We start from the raw sequence: 19,321 nt of genomic DNA, 5'->3' as shown, positions 1-19,321 counted from the left end.
TCTACTTAAGACATTTCTAGATTTTTTTTTTATCCTCTGAGCTTTGAGACTGGTACCATTTGATCACAGTATCTCTTCTTGACTTCTTTGCATGATGCTTTTTCAGTAAATGATGTATGCTTAGAAATAAGAATATTTTAAGGGAAATGAATGCATATTTCAGGCCCATCCTATGTCCAATTAGATATTCTTTCTAAAAGGCAAGTTACCATGGAGCAACTTAAAATAGTGAGAAATCAAATTCCTTTTACACCTAACCCCTCCCTGCCCAGTTTACAAAATGATCTAGTAACAGAAGGTGCCCCTGAATACCAATTCATTTTTTTTGTTGTTGTTAATCATCAGTAGGTAAACATGTATTGACACAGATTGTAAGCAACTTAACGTCACTATTTATTAAAAATGTTAAATTGTACACTTTTCATACTTCCTTCATAAGGGAATCTTCTTTTGTGAATTTAAAGTGAGACCAGATGCATGACTTACTGGCTCAACCTGACCAGTCTTTTTCTTTAAAAAGCACTGGAGATCCAGCCTTTAGCCCCCTCGACACTAGCCCTTGTGCCTGTTTGTCTTTACTGACTCCAAATGGAAATGCTGAGTGATAAGGAATCTGAAAAAATATGATGGATGGATTTATGTGAGGATATATCTTTTCCTTAGATTCAAATGTGGGTTTTTTTGTGACCACTTTTTTTGTGGCCTTTCTGACAACCATGTAATTCAGTGTTTCTCAACTCCGGCACTATTGACATTTGGAGTCAGAGAACTTTTTGTCATGGGGCTGTCCTGTGCCCCGTGGGATGTTCGTAGAAGCATCTGTGTCCTCCATGCACTAGAGGCCGGTAGCATGCCCTGCCAGCCCACCCAGTGTGACAATCGAAATTATCTGCAGACATCACCAAATGTTTTCTGGGGTGGCAAAGTCACCCTTGTTGAGAACCACAGGTGTAATTTCTGGAGGAAAAATTCTTTCTGGCCTTATTTACATCAGATTTTTGCCTAACTTGTTTTTTAATGGGTGCCCAGCCTTCACTCAGGCATTCAGAAATAGAAAAACATGCAATAGTCTATTTGACCTGTCCTAGTGGTGATTATACATGGTTTCCTTTGCGTTTATGTGTCCTAATGGTCTACAAACATAAGAATGCAGTCCTGTCCCACGGGGTCGTTAAGGATAGTCTGTGCCGAGCCAGATCTCACACGCATTTCCATTCCATCCGCGCCAGCATTCACAATTTCCACAGCTACATATTCCATTCCCTGCAATAAAATACACGGGGTGGGGGGGGGGGGGTCATCATCATGACCAAAAGGCACCAAGTTCGAGTGTGTTACTATAAACCATGCACCAAGTTCAAGTATGTTACTATAAACCATAACGTTCCTAACCAAAACCATTTCATTCATCCTCTGCAGATTTTACTGCACGGCCATGTTGCTATTAACTTATTAAACAGCTATGGGACCTCTGATGCTTCAAATGATTAATAGCACCTACATGGTAGCACCAACTATGCAGTATCCATTCAGCAGTGACCATCTTGTATCACTCCAGCTGAACTTTCTCTACGTCCCCACCTCGCCTTTAACTTATCTAGCACACATATCTAACCATCTATCAGGACTTGGTAACTGGGACAGCAGTTTCTACCACACACACAGCCACGGGCAGCACCGTGGGGTGGGGGGGCCGTTTGTCTTTCTCACAAACCGGGAGTGGGGAGCAAACCAAGCAGGTCACACTGCACCTGTGCAAATGAGGCCATCGTGCTTGTCACAGTCCCTGTCATCACAGTCACAGAGCTCTCCAGAAATGTACCACTCTTCAGCAGAGCAGATGCACTTCCCACAGTGGCAAGAACCTGAAATCACAAAGGGCATCATCACTAAGGGTCTCTGACTAGAATAGAACATCGGCAACACATGGACAACGGGCTTCTAATAACCCACCTTCCAAAGGTAAAAGTTTATGGAAGAGCCTGTTGCTCAGAGGGGAGCTTTACTTACCGTCATTCGTAAAGGTCATCCGGGAAAGGCTTCATTATGGATCTAGACAGTTGCAATTAGCCTTGAGCAAATGTTCCATGGCCCGGGCTGGTTGGAATGTCAATAAGAGCAGAATGTGCTGATTCTTAGAGATGGCCTTCCGAAAAGGTGTTCAAAAATAGATGATTTTTTCCCTCTTTTCTTCTTTTTTCCCCCCCTTAATTGAATCATGTTTTAAAAGTGCTCTTCAAAGGAACTGAATGCTAAGGTCCATTAAATAAGGATGCATTTTATAATTAAAAGTACCACTAAATTATTGTGCTGCTCCTTTTGGATTTTTGCCTGCATGCTTTTCTTAGGGTGGCTCGTAAAAGTGCTGCACAGGGTGGCTCATGAAAGTGCTCAAAACATACACACGCTCACTTGTGTTCATGTGACTTATTGGATCTCACCCTCGGGGCCTCCCGCCATGATCGAGGAGACATATGATCCTCCCAAAATGTTCATCTCCTCCGAGGCTCTGGGTCTAACCAACTTTCTCATTACTTCACCCATTTCCCCTTTGTCCTTCCTCCCTAATGAAAAACATCCTCTTCTGTTATTAAAACTATTTTGACCTACTGGAAAACAATTTTATGAATGGTTATTTAAAAGAAAAGAATATACATGAATTAAATGATGTCACAAAGAGAAGAAAGCCCTCTTGGTCTGCACGTCTTTACACGACAGGCTAAAAAACCCTCACATGGCAAAATTACTTCCATAGCAGCAGTAAAGAACTTTAAAATTAAAACAGAAGCACATATAAAAAGGACCTCCCCTTTTCTTCTGTTTCCTTGGATTGGTTTTTCTTTCCCAGTGTGATTTCCTTTTACTAAATGAAGGGTGTCACTAAATTTTTCAGATCAAAAATCACCTTAGGAAAATGTGAAGGAGAAGTATTTTGACATATTTAACAAAATTCCATATTGCTCAGTTCAAAATGTACTGAGACCAATCACGAATTAGTGCCTCCGTGAAACATTAGTGATTGCAAAATGAGTTAGCAAGCTGGAGGATAAAGTGGTTACAGAAAAGAATTTGCATTTGTCACAGATATCATCAAAGGATTTGTATATACGTGTCCCAGGCCTTAGGCACTTTGTGATATTTCATGTGGAAACTGGCATATGCATTTAGCTACAAGAATCCCCAATGGCCAAATTAAATGTGTGACATTCCTTGTCACACTTCTCAAGGTAAGGGAGTAGTCAGAATTAGTGATACGCTGACAACTGTGTTTACACTGATTAACTTCTTGCCTAACCACAGCATGATTTCATTTAGTCTAGACTGTTTTCCTGAGGGTCTGGGTTGATCTACACAGTCTTCAGTACAATCCAGACAACTGTCACTTCTGATGAGTGACTGGCAAGCTGCTGCCAGTCACTGAGCTGGTCCGTCTGTGAGGGAGGGTGGCTCCTTCCTGGTCATGTCAAGGTACAGTGTTTCCTTACTTTAGAAATCTATTTATCTTCATTTTAAAGACTTTTTTTTCAATTTTCTTAGGCACAGAAATGTTCAACATTCAACTGCTCATTTAGCACATGGTTAGCGATCTATCTGCAACAAAGAAAACTTGGGGCATGCCATTGACTTTTCATTGAAATTTCTTCAGAAGGCACCATATTTATTGCCTTACTTCCACGAGTAGAGGAAGCTCAATTATTTGAAGAATTTGACTGTTTTTAGTTGTTTCTAAAATAGTACCTCCTTTACATTGCAAAATTATTTCTACAAAGCAGCAGAAGCAAATGACTTTGTATGTCCATGATATTCATGTATCACACCTAGTATATCTTTTTTTTTTTTTTTTTTTTTTTTGGTCACAATTCATGAGAAGATCTCACATTTCATTTTCAAACTTTTCCCTTGATTCTGGAACTCTTCTAATTACTGCTATAGCTGCTGAAATACTTAGCTTCCAGCCATATCAAAGTATTTTCCTAACTGGAAAGCTCAGCTAAAGTCAATATAGTAGACATTGATAGATTGTTTGACAAGTAAATTTCAGTTCCCAACGTCTACTAGTTACTGAAATACTTAGAATGAAAAACGGGCATTGATTTCTGTGTGTTCTCTGAAAACTAGCTTTTCTCAGTCAGCATCATCCCCAGCTGTGCTGTTCCTTCCCGTTTATCAATTCTCAGTGCAACTTAGAGGCTGGAAATTCTTCTACGGCTGGTGAGACTAGGCATAACCTAGCATGTAATAATAAATACGCAGTGGGATAGTTATCAGGACCTCTTATAGCCTTCGCTGTGGAGTGCTCTGGCTGGTTTCACCAATAGCTAGAGGTCAAATTGCCTGTCTTTGCAAAGGGAAAAACTTAGGGAGAAGATTCTGTCAGACGGACATAGGCCACCTGACTGCCAAGAGGTGATCAAGTGTTGAGCTCAGCTGGCCAGCACCCACTCACACCCTTGAGACCAGTGCAGCCACAGGGTGCAGCCGGCCCATTTTGGTAGGACTCTCAGGTAGTTACCTCAAGACCACAACATCACTATTCCATTTATTTTCCTTCTCTGTGTAAGGCCCCTAAGAAAGCTCTAATCTCCCTTCTGTGCTTCTTAGTGGCTTCCATTCCTGGGTAACCAGCCACATTTTCTCATTTGTCTTCATAACGTCCTTAGGACTTAAGAAGGAGAAGGAAATCAAATTCTTCTGCCTTCTTCAAAGATGAGAAAATGGAAGTACAGGAAGGAGAAGAGGATTTCTCATGACCACATGGCCCAGAAACAGTAGTTATCCCAAGATTTCAATCTGATTCGGTCTTTTTTGTACCCATCTACCTATCTATCCGTAATGCCTCTCACAGGAAAAACTTTCATGTCATTTCATGAAAACGAGTTGTGTGTTCTCGGCTCTGACGAGACAGCCACATTGGGTGAGGCGACCAGCCCAAGGTGGGTTTTGAAGCGCCACTGGTACCCTTTCCCTTTCCTGGTGGTGGAGGATGAGCAGGGGTGGGGTAGATGGTGGGACAGGTGGGTGGGCGTGAGCACCGTGGACTTCCGGGGCTGATGTGGGACTCAGCATGTACCCCTGGAGAGCTGGGGGAGACAGTCGATGATCTGCAATTACACTCATTGTCACACAACAGCATCTTTAAGGGTACTACAGGCGGCAGCCTGTATCTAGCTTGAAATTATGAACATAAAAAGGTTACTGTGTACTCCTGGATCCAAATAAATAAATCCCCAAAGAGCCTATGAATTATGTCACATATTCTGCAAAGGTGGCTAAACTCAGGGGAGACCTGGCTCTAAGCTCATCCCTCGGTCATTCACAGAAACAACTTGAGTCTAAGGGCAAGGCACCTTTGTTAGCTGCCCCATTAATAAAGTTGGATTTTCTTTTCCGTTCATCAAGCCTGACAAAATGCTGCAACCAGACATCCCCGCAGGCAGTTTTCACTATTGTACTAACTACTCCATCTGTTATGAAGGTCACAACAATGTATCTTGTTTTAAATTTTTCTATGGAGTGATTTATTGTCTTGGCTATCAATTTGTAAAGAAATAAATGCTATTTCTTCATCGTCTCTGGGGGTGACAACTTTATTCACAGCTCAAGGGAAGCGCACGTTCTGGACTTGTCTTTCTGGTGGACACACCCGGCTGGCTCTGGGCTGTGAGCTGGCAGCCTTGTGACCTTAGGTTTACCCCGTGCCTCTGTCCCATCATAAGCGGACAAAAAGAAGGGCTCCAATTTCCTCTGTGATAATCAGGGTGAGGGGGTTTCATTTACAAATTTGAGAAAAAGCATACACATTTCTGGTAAGTCCATGAGATTGAGAAATACATGGCCCTAGTCAAGTACCTTGGAACAGCCTTCTCATTTTCGCCACCATGTTAGAAGGCTGTTATGTTAGTCTATCTCCTGCACTACTTCTCCTGTGGTTGTTGGGGTGGAGATGGGATGGCATCCTTCGTGGGGACAGGAAAAACTCCTGTAGCCCCACTCTCCTCTGTGCCTACGGTTTCATGATCTTGGTTTTGACCCCTCTTCCTCCATAACCCTTCCTCTATAATCTGATGGTTCCAGAACAGGAGGAGAGAAAGAAGCCCACAGTCAGCTGCTGCCTACAGTATGCACGTCCGCCATCAACACTAACACCAGCCTCAAAAAGTACGCCCTCCAGGCAGCTTGTACATTCCCCTTCGAGTTTAATGACTCTAAACCTCTCCACTCACTGAAGGATAAACAGTTTAGACAAATATACTTTCAACCCTTCATTGATCTCTGGATATATTTTCATCACCCAAAGCAAACAATTTGAAAAGGCATCAAGCACAGAGAGATTTCCTTGTATTGTTTTGTTGTGTTTTGTTTCGAGGAGATGCCTTTGGGTCAATATTTAGTCAACGTTTTTTGTTTGTTTGTTTGTTTGTTTTGCACTTTCTACATTTATGATATTGGAAAGTAAGACCCTGCTCAGAAAGTAATGGCTTTAAAAAGGATGTTCATTTCTTCAAAAGAAACTACTCCTCTTTGTATGAAATTCAGTTTATGAATGACAGACTGCTACTGATGTTTGGCTTTGTGTTTTCTTCCTGTACCTGTAGCTGGATATGACTTAGCCAAGGCCTGCTCGTGGACAATGTTGATGATTCAATAGAGTATCTAGTAAAACACACACAGACACACACAGACACACACAAAGTCGCTGATTTTTGAAGTCAACAAATATAAACAAGCATACTAATGTTTTCTTTTTTAATTTTTTTAATGTTTATTTTTGCGAGAGAGACAGAGTGTGTGCGGGGGAGGGGCAGAGAGACAGGGAGACACAGAATCTGAAGCAGGCTCCAGGCTCTGAGCTGTCAGCACACAGCCTGACGCAGGGCTCGAACTCACAAACTGTGAGATTATGACCTGAGCTGAAGTCAGACACTGAACTGACTGAGCCCCCCAGGTGTCCCAAGCATATGAATGTTTCAATGCAGATGGGCATCCTCATTCTGTACAATTTCTATAAAAAATTAATATCTGTATTCCAATGATAATGCCATTATGGAAGACCAACTAAAAAATTGTAAGCTTTAGGGCTCTGTGTTTGGAGCTGTACTCAGAAAGAAGAAATTTAGGGGCGCCTGGATGGCTCAGTTGGTTAAGCATCCGATTTCGGCTCAGGTCCTGATCTCACTGTCTGTGAATTTGAGCCCCGTGTCCGGCTCTGTGCTGACAGCTCAGAGCTTGGAGTCTAGAGCTTGCTTCAGAGTCTCTGTCTTCTTCTCTCCCTGCCCCTCCCTCACTCACACTCTGTGTGTGTTTCTCTCTCTCAAAAAAAATGAATAAACATTAAAAAAAAAAAAGAAAGAAAGAAGAAATCTAACTCAGGTTAATCATTCTCACTGCTTTGTTATATGCAGGACACTACCTTCTGATCTGGTAACATTTCTTTTCTTCCCTCCTGCTTCCAACCTCGAAGGCTAATTCCATCCCACCTCCTTTCCTGTTTTCTTTGTCAATCTCCTTCTCCACCATTCCTTCCCTCACTTTTGCTTTTCCCAACAGAGCTCGAACCTAAAGCAAGTGTTTCCAGGAGCTGAAAACCCCTCCTCCCCCGAGAGCCAAACTGGTGCTAGATTCCTCAGGGAGTTGGAATGAGAATGAATTTGTTAAGAGAATAACCGGGGAACAAAGAGGTTGCTTTAAACCCATTGGGTTGTCACCTGACGGCTGTCACTGCATTAGGTTGAAGGCATGGCCTCCTTGGCAGAGGAGGTCTCAAGCACAAGGTCTCAAACACAGCGTTCCTGGGAACCAAGGGCAAGCACGGCTGTCTATTAAAATTGAGCCTGTTCCAATTTTCAGCCTTCCTCCAGGAACCACATGTGGTCACAGCATTCCATCTGATTTTATCTCTGGAGTTATGCCAAAAAGCCTCTTTGCACCTGATAGTGTTGGCCTTTGGCGATGGGTAAAGGAACAGCCACTGTCCACGGGCATAGCCCCATAGCACCTCCTGCTTCAGAAACCCCTACCTCCTATTCAGCCATTCTCTTTGCTTGACTCTGTCTCCTTCAGAAAGATATTTACGTGCTAATCCAGACCCAGGGTAGGCGTTTCATGTCCAGTAGCGCCTTGTCTGAAAAGGAGAGGGAGGGGGCTGTCTGTTCTGCGAGGAAGCCGCTGCATTGAAGAAGCTGGTCCGCTCCATGCCATCTAGTTCCACGGAGGGCAGCTCCGGAACATTACTGAGAATCAGGCAAGCTTCCAGAGCCTTCCTGGTGTTTTTCTAGGCACTGGCAGGGAGGAACGTGACAGCCTCCTAGACGGGCCCATATGCACTATGAGAGGAGGATTTTTAAAGTCCTTTCCAGAATTTATACAGAAACATCAACATCAAGGTATCTGAAATGTAATTTATTCATATTCTGTCTCAGAAAAAAAATCTGTTCTGCTTTTCTCGGGCAGTGGGGTGGGTGGGGTGGGGGCAATGGGTGAGACTCTTCTCGAATTTGTTTCTCTGATAAATGTTTGACCTGGTGGCTCCTTTTCAATTGACTTGCAAATTACAACTTCCATGCAAGCTTAATTTGATATATACTATACATATATATACACACACACATATATAAATATAGATATACATACTATACATATATACATGTGTATATACATATATACACATATATATTATGATATATATTATACATATAAATATACTATACATATATATATACTATACATATATATACATATATATGTATACACACACACACATATATACATGTTTGGTTGGAATATTAATGATTTTTAGGCCAAAGAAAATGACACTAGAATTTGGGGATACATATACACTTCTTTTCCTTTTTTTCATGAAACAAAATATTTATTTCTCTTTGTGTCTTTCTCCCACCCTCAAGCCTCCCCTCCTCCACACACCCATCTACCTAATCTAGCTTCTGAAGTTCCCAAAGTCGTGCTTGTTGGCATTTCAGGTACTTGTGATTGCTTTTCCGAGTTCTGGGCTGTGTTACGTCGCAGGTGAACTCAACAATTACCCTTTTGCCTTTTTTTCACTCCATTCATTGCTCATTGTATCTTGTTGCCTTTTCTTCTCTATGCAATTATTAGTTCTGTGTCACTCAGCAATGAGGATATATACAAGCGGCTGAGGCCCTTTTTGCAGGAAAACCTTCCCACGCGTTTCATTTTCTTAGATCCCAAACTTCCTGCGGTTACCTTTCAAGTCTGAAGTCTGGTACAAGCAAGAGTGGTTTTCAATCCTGCAAACCGCAGGCGTGTAAAAGGTTGTACGTGCCGCTGTACAGACCATGTGTCAGAACAGGGACCCAGTCCAAGCTCCGGCAGGAGATACTCACCCTTCCCCGAGCACAATATGCCATCTGCTGATTCACACAAACTCTTGCTTTGTTCCTCCGTCATGTTACACTTCCGCGGGTGCTGGCAGAGCGTCCCGAACCAGCCTCTGTCACACACGCAGCGACCACAGGAACACGTGCCGTGGCCTGCGAAGCAATCGCGGGGTGGGGGAGGGGTGGCGAGAGGGGGAGGTGGGTAAATATCCAGCTGAATCACAGTTTTTAAGAAAGAAATATGCAAACCATAGGACCTCATTTCCTGTCAAGCGAACGTGCTTTCCTTTATACAGACTCAATTTGGCATGTCATTGTTGAAAAGAACTCCACAACGGAGTTCCGGATTAACATACTACATTTGAATGCAGCATAGGAGATGGACCGAGAAAGAAAGAAACCTTGAGACAATTTAAAATGGAGTTTCATCAACCTTTCTTGGTACCAAATGCTTCCTCATTTGCATTTTTGTCAGTACGACGTCTCAGTGCGTTTCCTAATTGTACACACCAGGGATGTCCAGACCAGCTTGCAAGGCTGGTCACGTCACCATCGCTTGCTGCATTTATTGACTGCTTTCCTATTGTTTACTAATAAAAAACAAAAGGTTAACTTCCAGGGGAATGGCTTATGGCCATCATATTACTCTGTGTACCTCTCCCCTTACTAAGAAGAACAGATGTTAGTGTAAGTAGATTTATGGTACAGATGTTAAAAACAGCCTGAGGCTTTGACTCCTGTCTGGGAATTTTTTCCACTTGTTTTTGTCATTGGCTTCCAGTTCTGGGGATGTTTGTCTTTGGGTGTGTATACAACATCGTATTTATGACCATCATACACCGGCATAGAAGTCTGTCTAATGGCCGCCAACACCCCCATTACACTGTCACATCGTCCCCTTTTAATTTCTTATTTCCAACCAATGCTTTAACCTATATGCACAGCACCTTACAGCCAGATCTCCAAACAGAACCACCAAAAAACTATCTGTCTGGCAAAATTTTACTGATTATGAACAGAGCATTTTGCTAGGTACCAGGGCATACCAAATCAAGCACAGCAGTGATGACAGGTAGTTTGAACTGCCACACAGTTTAAGGTATACGCTTGGCATTCATGGGCACTTTCTTCTTAAAAAGTCTCTCCTAGAGTGGTTTTCATGACATTGGACGCCCCCTTCTCCTTCCAACACTTCTCTTTTGCCCATTTTTCCACATTTTTCCCCTAATCCCATTGATGTGGGTGTTCCCTGATTGTCTCTTCTATTTATTTTAATTTTATTAAATTAAATTAAATTAAATTTTTTTCATTTATTTACTTTTTGAGACACAGAGACAAAGTGAGTGCAGGAGGGCAGAGAGAGAGGGAGACAGAGTACCCCAAGCAGGCTCCACGCTACCAGTGTAGAGCCCGACACGGGGCTTGAACTGACGAACTGTGAGATCACGACTGGAGCCAAAACCAAGAGTCGGATGCTTAACCGAGCCACCCAGGCACCCCGACTGTCTATTCTTAACCTTCTTTTCTCTCTCTCTGATCTCTCTTTTGAAAAAGTCATAAATCACAGGCTGTCAGATAACTGCGATAATTACTGGGCTATATCTCCAGCCTCTAAATTCCTCCTAAAGGCCACTCCCGTGATTCTTACTCTGTATTCCACTAGTATCCAAACTGATACTTCTAGACTCGCATATGGACTTTTCTTTCCCACACCTGCTCTTCTGTTCTGCGTATTTCTTTCAGTGGCACAACCCTGCTTCCAGCTACCCAGTTCGAAACGTTTTGAATCACATTTGAATCTCTCTTACTCCCCTCTTCTAAAGAGTTGCCAGAACCTGTTGAAACTACCTTCCAAAATGTCCACCATGTCACCATCTTCAACCTTTGAGAGTACCTTCTATCAGGTCACTCTCCAACATTTGTGCTCCCCGCTCCCCATAGCACGACTCTACTCACATACAGCCTTGAGAACCAGCCCCATGCAGCTTCCTAATGCTTGTGGGATGAAGGCCACCTACTTTAGTCTTGCGTATGTTTGAGGTTCCTGAAACACACCCAACTTTTCCAACCTCACTCTCTCTCTCCTCTTCTTCCTTTTCATGCACTTCACCATTTGAACTGATCTGCTCATTGTCCCTGTACATTTCCTGGGCTTTTCTGACTTCTTGCATTTGTCGAGATGGGAATCCATTCTTCCAACCTGACACAGCCTGCTCCTGATAAATTTCAAAGCTCAGGGAAGGTGACTACACCTTTGTGAAGATTTTTCTAAGGTCACCAAGTAAAGTTCATCTTCTCCTCTGAATTTCTATACTACTTTATTTTTCGCTTCTATTGTGGAACAGTGTCTTCCACTTTGCAATACCCAGTTATGTATCAAATAAACCCATTACTTGACTGTGAATTCTTTGAGAATAGGAATCACTTCTGATTCATCACTGCAATCCTTCAGAGTCCAAGCACACTGCCTTAGACATAGTGGATCCTCAAAAAACAAACAAACAAACAAACAAAAAGACCTTCTAGATTGAAATAATTTGTTTTTTTTTTTTTAAATCTCCTTCTCATTCCCTCACCTCCACCCCCAAATCCCAACTTAGAACTATAAACTGAATCCAGGACATGATTATAGGCCACTGAAGGACAATGGACAGTTTTTGGATGGCTGTTCTACTTTTGTGTTCAGTAGGGTGGAGTGAAGTTAGAGAATTGGTGCCTCCTAGGAGCTACATACACAAAAAATAGTTACTAAATTGATTATATCTTGACTTCACCAATAAAACAAAAGTCCGCTTAAAGTGAGATCTATTTAAGATGTTCAAAAAAATTGTCCATCTTTGGAGGCAGATAACCTGGGATACAAAAAATTGAGAAAGAGCTTCTGTGGACCACGGACATCAAGCTATGGACTTTCCAAATGCTCTTGTTTCTTACTGACCCTGGGCTAGCAGGAATTACCATCAATTGGACATAATTGGAATCATTTAATCCCTATTGCAGAGAAAGCCATTTTCCCTTTAACTTAGGATATCACTGAGAATAACTAAATGGCTCCTCACAGCAAGTAATTTAATGTAAAATTTATATTCAAGGAAATAGGAGATTGTTTTTCATTTATTAGCCCATTCATCACATCCTTCTGCAAAATTAAGTTGGCATCTAGCCCAGACAATGGTCAGAATGCATTGGTATTCAAATGTTTTGCTTTGCCATTTACATGGTTTCTCTTTACTTAAAAATTTTAAAAACCTTTCAATAAAAAAATTTTTTAATAAGCTTTAATAACATAGGCATCCATTCAAGAAACTACTGGGTACCAGGCATCATACTAGCTCCACTCTCATGGTTCCTATAGTCCACAAGGGTAGAAAACAAGGACCAACAAACAAATGCATTGGAGCTATGGGACAACTAAAAAGGACACTACTGTATTCAACAGTGAGAACACTGTTAACTGGAGTAGTCAGAGAAGAGCTCTGTGACACCCAAGGGATGACACAAAGCCAGAGAGGAAAGCTAATGTTCTAGGAAAGCTAATGGAAAGTTCTTGGAATACGAAAGAGCTTGGCATGTTATAGGTAGTGAAAAAAAGGTCAACGTGTTCAAAGAAAATTGAGTAAGAAAAAATGGAATAAATAGCAAAGCTGGAGAAATGTTCAGGAATGAGAGCATAGGAAATTATTTGTTCTTGGTAAAAAGTTTCAATTCTAAGAGGGATGAGAAATCATAGAAGGGTGCTATGCGAGAGAGTGATATGATATAACTCACAATCTGCAAATTCAATTTGGCAGCTGTGTGGGAGGGATTAAGGTGTGTTGGGAGGCACGGAGTGTAGGGAAAGCGAGAGGATGTTGCAGTGGTCCAAGTGAAAGGTGACAGAGGTGGTGTCAGTACTAATGGAGAGAGGTAGACAGAGATCCATTTGGTGGCAGGCGCCTATTGGATTGGACGTGGCAGCTGAGAAAGAAAGAACTAGTTTTCTAGCTAGAAAAATATTATAAACAATGTTTTATATATTTGTTAGAAATGGAAACTGCAGGACGGAGAGGTTGGGAGCAGAAAATCCGTTCTGTTTTGAATCTTGTGTGTCTGAGATACTCTGAAGACAACCATGTAGAGAGGTCAAGTAATCAGATGACACAAATCTGGTACTCAGAGGACAGGTTAGGGCTAAGCTTATACATTCTGGACCTGCCAAACGTAGATGGCACTTAAAGCTCTGAAAGTTCATGAACCCATCTAGGAAGAAATAAATCTTGGGAAACTCCCATATTTAGGGCTAGGGTAAAGGAGGTGAAGTCAGACAAGTAGGAACATCTAGGAAAGAAGGAGGAAAACGAGATTATTTTATAAAATGACAAAGGAAAGTATTCCATAAAGGAGGCCTACTGAGTGCAATGTTCCTGAAAACTGAGAGTTAAAAAAAAAAGACCGTAATAGTAGTTTCAGTCAGATTTTGCCGGACCAACTGTACCACGCTGTCGCTTAGGCCTGTGAATGAAACACCTAGCGGTGGCAGATGTACTGGAGTATCGTGCATACCTTTCAGTAAGAACATGCCTGCCGGGTGGCAGAATCCATAGTGGTAAGTTATCTTCGTATAATAAATGTATAGTGGGTCATTCTAGAATGAACCTTAGAAAGATCCAGCCTAATAAACCATATGAAGTACACTAAATTGGCCTCCACTTGACTTCTCAAGTCTTCACATAGGTGAGTAATTTTCCATTGGACTTTCACTTTGAGAGCCATTCACCTCTCCCAGATGCTTACCTCCTTGCATCTGGTATCCTCATCCTTGCTTCTTCTTCCTATTCTCTTCCCTTCTCTCACCAAGGATGCTCTAGACCTGTGTCGCCCAGTATAGTAGTCACTAGTCACACATGACTGAGTTTATTAAAGTAAAATTTAAAATTCAGTTTCACAGGTGCATAAGTCACATTTCAAGTGCTTGGTAGCCACATGTGGCCAGTGGCTCCTGTGTTGAATGACACAGATACAGAACATTCCCATTAGCTTTGAAAATTCTATCGGATAGTGCTGCTCTAGACAAAGACCGTTCTCAGTGAAATTCATTGGCTCTGAGATACATTTCCTTAAACCACGGCAATGATGTTTCTCAATTAGGAAACGGACCCAGGAGTGGATCTCTTTGCATCAAATACTACATATTGCCTGCCCCATATTCTTTTCCCCTTGTTAATATTAGGAGGACACTCATTTTTTTTCAGGGAGGTGATAATATGCCCATCTGAAAATGTTTGATTACCCAGGCTGCTTTTGACCTAGGACCTACCTCTAATAAGTGAGATACAAGAGAAAATCTCTTCCTAGTTTCTAGGATAGCTGCTGTCCTCCAAAGAAAACCAGATGGGGCACAGCCAGCATGTATGTGTCCTTTGCTCTTTGCCCTTTTCTCTCTCCCCTTTTTCTTTCCCTAGTTGATAGACACACTGGAGGCTTTCTCTGAGCATGACAATAAAAGTCACACTGGAAGGGCAGAAGTGAATACAGAAGGTGTGTGGGACATTGATGGCTTTCGGGTAGTCACCTCCTTATCTATCTCTGCAGTAACTTAAGATGCAAACTGGAGGCAATCGCACTGCGACCCTAGCTACGAAAGGCTTGGCTTGAGTCAGTGGGTGGAGGCCTTTGCCAATGTGAGCAACCCCGCAGCGCCTGGGGGTCGCCACGTTCATATTCTCGGTGGTATGCTCTCTAATTTGCAGCTCTGAACTAAACAACTCCCAGGAGAAATGTGAACTGATTGTGTAATTAAGAGGTGGCTCTTCATTACCCCTTCTTGTTCTTCAACTGGACTCACGGGCAGCATTTATTCCAGGAGCACAGAGCAAAGAAGGAAAGCAATAAGCAGTCCATTTCTTATTTTCATCCTGGGTAAATGGAGGACAGGAAGGAGGTCTCTGATTAAGCTTATGCTCAGCTAAGACAATTAGACACACCTGAGCCAACGCGTGGATATATTTTGTTTATGAAATCCTAAAATCATAATCCACTAAAAAGTGAGCAATACTTAGGGACTATCACCCTGGACTCAGCATTTTTGTTTTTGTTTTCAGTAGTGACTTATTTGATTAAAAAAAATCCATGCATTTACAGATCACACACAATTTTTATTGTTAATAAAGATGTTTTGAGAAGGTCCACATGTGGTCTATGATCATTGAACATGACTAACCAATAATTTAGTTAAATGAAGAATGGTCTTACTTCATACTGATTTTCTGCTTGCCAGTCACTTTCAGGTCGTGATTTTGGTATAATCAAAACGGAACAGCTTAAAATTATGTAATTACTTACATTCACCTTCAGGTACAATTGCTAATTTACCCCAGCCTACCAGAACTGGTTTAATCATCTCCAGCGTTATTGTTAGGAGGGGATAAACAGTGTTAGTTATTATTTCTCAGGTGCATGCTGATTATGTAGGTTTACGGATGTGTTTGATTTTACTTATTCCTTGTTTGCTAAAATACTCAGGCAGTCCCTGCTTTGCTCTCTGGCGACACAATGGCTGCACAGGGTTCTAGTTCATTCCTCTCCGTGAAAGACCGTGTCTGTGTCTGGTAGTGCACTGAGAAAATGACCTGAATTAGTGATTCTGCTTCATTCTCCTCTGAAGCCACACCAGAAGGATGATGTTAAGGAGTTTCACGTACTCATGGTAGTAATATTTGTCAACCACTGGCTGCCACAGCATGGGGAAGTTAAAGCTTTGAACACATAGCCTTCACTCCTCTGAGGCACAGGACTGCTGATTCAAATGATGCCAACTTCCTTCCAAAACCTCCGTAGCTAATGCTTTACGATAGCCAAGACAGACATATTGTTTTCTCCTGTTCTGAAGACGGACGTTTCAATCTTTCACTCTCCACCTAGTACCCAGGGCGTGCATTGATGCCTTCCTGGCATGTAATACCAGTCACATTTCATTCTTTATGTCCCCTTCTCATCATAAAGCCAATAGGTGGGCATTATAATCCTTACCATACACATGAGTGTACCAAGGCAGAGAGACCAAATAACCTGTCCAAGTTACTACAACTAGTAGGAAATGGAGCCAGAGTCCAATTCCTGGTCAGTTGAGTATGAAGTTCACATTCAGCTTGCTGTGTGGCACTGCTCACTTGGCTTCCAAGAAAATGGTGACCTCTTTCACTTAAATTTTCCTTGAAAAAATGCAGCAGAGTGCACGCACACACACCATAGATTGTGGACTTTCTCCAGACAAAATATCAAAATACCCACAGAAGATTCATAAACCAAGATTTTTTTAAAAAGTTCTATCCCTCCCCAAAAAATGTAGAAATACAACAAAAGATTCCCAGATATCATTTTCGAAGGATGGATTTATGAGTGATTTTTATTTTGTCCTTTATATTTTAGTCTTTTTTAAAGGTTGAAAAATAAAAAAAAGCAAAGTGAAATATTTAATAATGTCTTAACATCTAAAGATGAGCAAAATAAAATAAACAAAGTGAAGTAATTTATACCATAAATGATAAATGAGTAGTTTGAAAAAAATCCTTCCCAAGGATGGATTAAAGAGCAGTGGAGAAGAGTTCTGATGTAAGAAAATGAAACAGTATATTTCTTCCACATGTCAAATATTTTTTCATCTCTGTGCCTTCACTTAGCTTTCCCAGACCCAAAATGTTCTTCACACCCAAGCTTCATACATCTAAATATTTGCTGTTCAAGGCCCCAGTCAGATGTTCATTCCAACTTGAAGAATTCTCTGATTTCAAACTGAGATCTCTCTGTCTCTCTCTCTCTGTCTTTCTCTCTCTCTCTCTCCTTGCCCCCCGCTCCCTCCCTTATTTGTGATTCTCTTAATTTCTAATTTATTCAAAGAAAAAAAAAACTTTTTGAGATCTTAATCCTAAGCTTGAGGATACAATAATTAGAGATACAGAGAGAGAGAGAGAGAGAGACTTTCATTACACCCATGGGAAGTGTACACATTTGAAGAAAAGACACATAAGCACACTTACAATGACATGTCACGATGTTATAATAATGAAGGTATTGCAATATGGAGGAAGTCTAGAATAATTTCAGAAGGGTTCTCTAAAGGAGATAATTTGGAAGACTGATGGAAGAATAGAAAAATGACGAGGAGTTGTTCCAGAAGAAGCAAAGATAAGGAATATGATGTCAGGTAAAAGGGACAAAATCATAACACATCCAAATTTCTCCATCTCCATGGACCTCCATGAAGAAATCATTGTTTTAAAACGAGATGGAGACAATTGGTGCCACAAAAGCATTGTCTCCTTCCCCCCATCCAATTACTCGAATCAGAAACTTGGGATTCATACTTGGGATTCATCCTTGAACCTACCCCGCTCTCACTCACATCCTATAATCATGGGTTTCTGCAAATGCTGCTCAGACTCCTGGGGCAGTGGAGGTCCGTCTAAGCATTTAGCTGACACTCAGCACCAATCTCCCGAGAAGGAAATGGGTCAGGAACCCCATCCTGGCAGCAGGACGGTACCAGGCTTTCCTCTCCATGCCAGTCCTTGAGCAATTCATGAGGCTGACAGCTCAATAAAGTGGTGTGGGGATTTCCTTCTCTTCGGATAACACAGCCCAGATGCCCAGAGATGAGATCCATACTGTACAGGTGCTGAGGCTTCCCTGACTTAGAGGAAGCCTTATGTCCCAGAGGAGCCAAAACCTCTCCTAATGATTCCTTGGGCATAAGCTCCCAGAAATCCCACAAAAGCATGGCATCCCCATCAGCCATTCATAGTTGAGCCATAATCCCTCCCAAATTGGTTGAAATTTATTAATCGTAGGTCACTATTGCCGTGAGCAGCGTTTTCTGGTAACCCTGGCACACACCATCTTCATCTGTTTCCGGGGAACCCAAGCCAGGAGCTTGAGGGTCAGCGTCTCTTGTAGCAAAGTAAGGGTTTCCGCAGCCTGCTGTCCACATCTAATACTGTCGCCAGTACTAGCAAGTTTTTCCATCTGTACTGTCCCCTGCCTGGCTGAACCGCCTTCACCTCTCTCCAGGTCTCCTCTCGGAAACATCTCCACCCACCAGCTTTTGCGAACAAACTCCTCCCAGCGATCCACACTTCACCCCGCAGCTAGAGGTACTTTTTCACTGCAGGAGTCATGTTACTGCCTTGTTTAAACCTCTTCGATGGCTTCCCATCATCCTTTGACGGAAGCCTCAAATCATTAATATGGTTTTCAAAACATGTCGCACCCTTCCCCCCTTTGCATTCCAATCTCCAACTACCCAGGGTTTCTGTCTGGTTCTCAAATGTTCCTGGAATACGTTACTCTCGCTTTATCCACAGATGCCCCGCACGTGCTGTTCTCTGTGACTGTTTGTGTCACATCTGCCGCCAGCACCTGGCTAAGTTGTATGCAGCCTATTATAAGTATGGTGGTTGTCACATTCAGCTGATTAATACATGTGAAGCACATACTGTGCACCATATAGTGTTACCCAGATATGGAGGCATTAGAGTCTATGTTACACCCCCCGATTATGTATATTCCCACTGAACCCATGGCTCTCCTTTCAGCAGGACCCAATTCATTGTCATTCCTTTGTCAATGTCTGCCCTTCAAATTTAATTGTAAGCCCCAGCAGACTCACCACCGAATCTCCAGTGCTGGCAAATAGTGGAGGCTCAATAAATATTTGATGAATTAATGAAGAAATAAATGATAACTTCAGCTTCAACCAGGCAGAGGTTGGAAGAATTTCCATATGAAAACATTTAATTAGAATTTGAAAAGAAGAGTCTGAAGCTGAGGAGAATGGAGCTAAGAAGTCACCTGGAGAGACTGTCCTGAACATGAACGTGGGAGATGCTGAGATCGCTCAAGGGCAACACACAGCAAGTAGAAAGACATCCAGGAGCCATTTCAAGGGAAATATAAGATTTATTGGTAGGCTCTGGGAGAAGAACAAGGGA

At 42.0% G+C, this 19,321-nt stretch overlaps 1 protein-coding gene across 1 annotated transcript in view; it reads right to left on the bottom strand.

Moving 5' to 3' along the window:
- Positions 1-369: 369 nt before the first annotated feature.
- The window catches only part of ITGBL1 (integrin subunit beta like 1), a 207,715-nt gene continuing 188,763 nt past the window's right edge, over positions 370-19,321 (bottom strand). Inside the window, exons 9-11 of the mRNA XM_045481408.1 lie at positions 9,363-9,509; positions 1,752-1,865; positions 370-1,263 (exon numbers count right to left, since the gene is read on the bottom strand). Coding sequence (XP_045337364.1) covers positions 1,172-1,263; positions 1,752-1,865; positions 9,363-9,509 — 353 coding nt within the window. The 3' untranslated portion in view covers positions 370-1,171. The remainder of the gene's footprint in view (positions 1,264-1,751; positions 1,866-9,362; positions 9,510-19,321) is intronic.

This window comes from Leopardus geoffroyi, chromosome A1 (assembly GCF_018350155.1).
Source record: "Leopardus geoffroyi isolate Oge1 chromosome A1, O.geoffroyi_Oge1_pat1.0, whole genome shotgun sequence".
NCBI lineage: Eukaryota > Metazoa > Chordata > Mammalia > Carnivora > Felidae > Leopardus > Leopardus geoffroyi.
The sequence above is the reverse complement of the archived record's forward strand: the minus strand, read 5'-3'. Positions and strand labels throughout refer to the sequence as shown.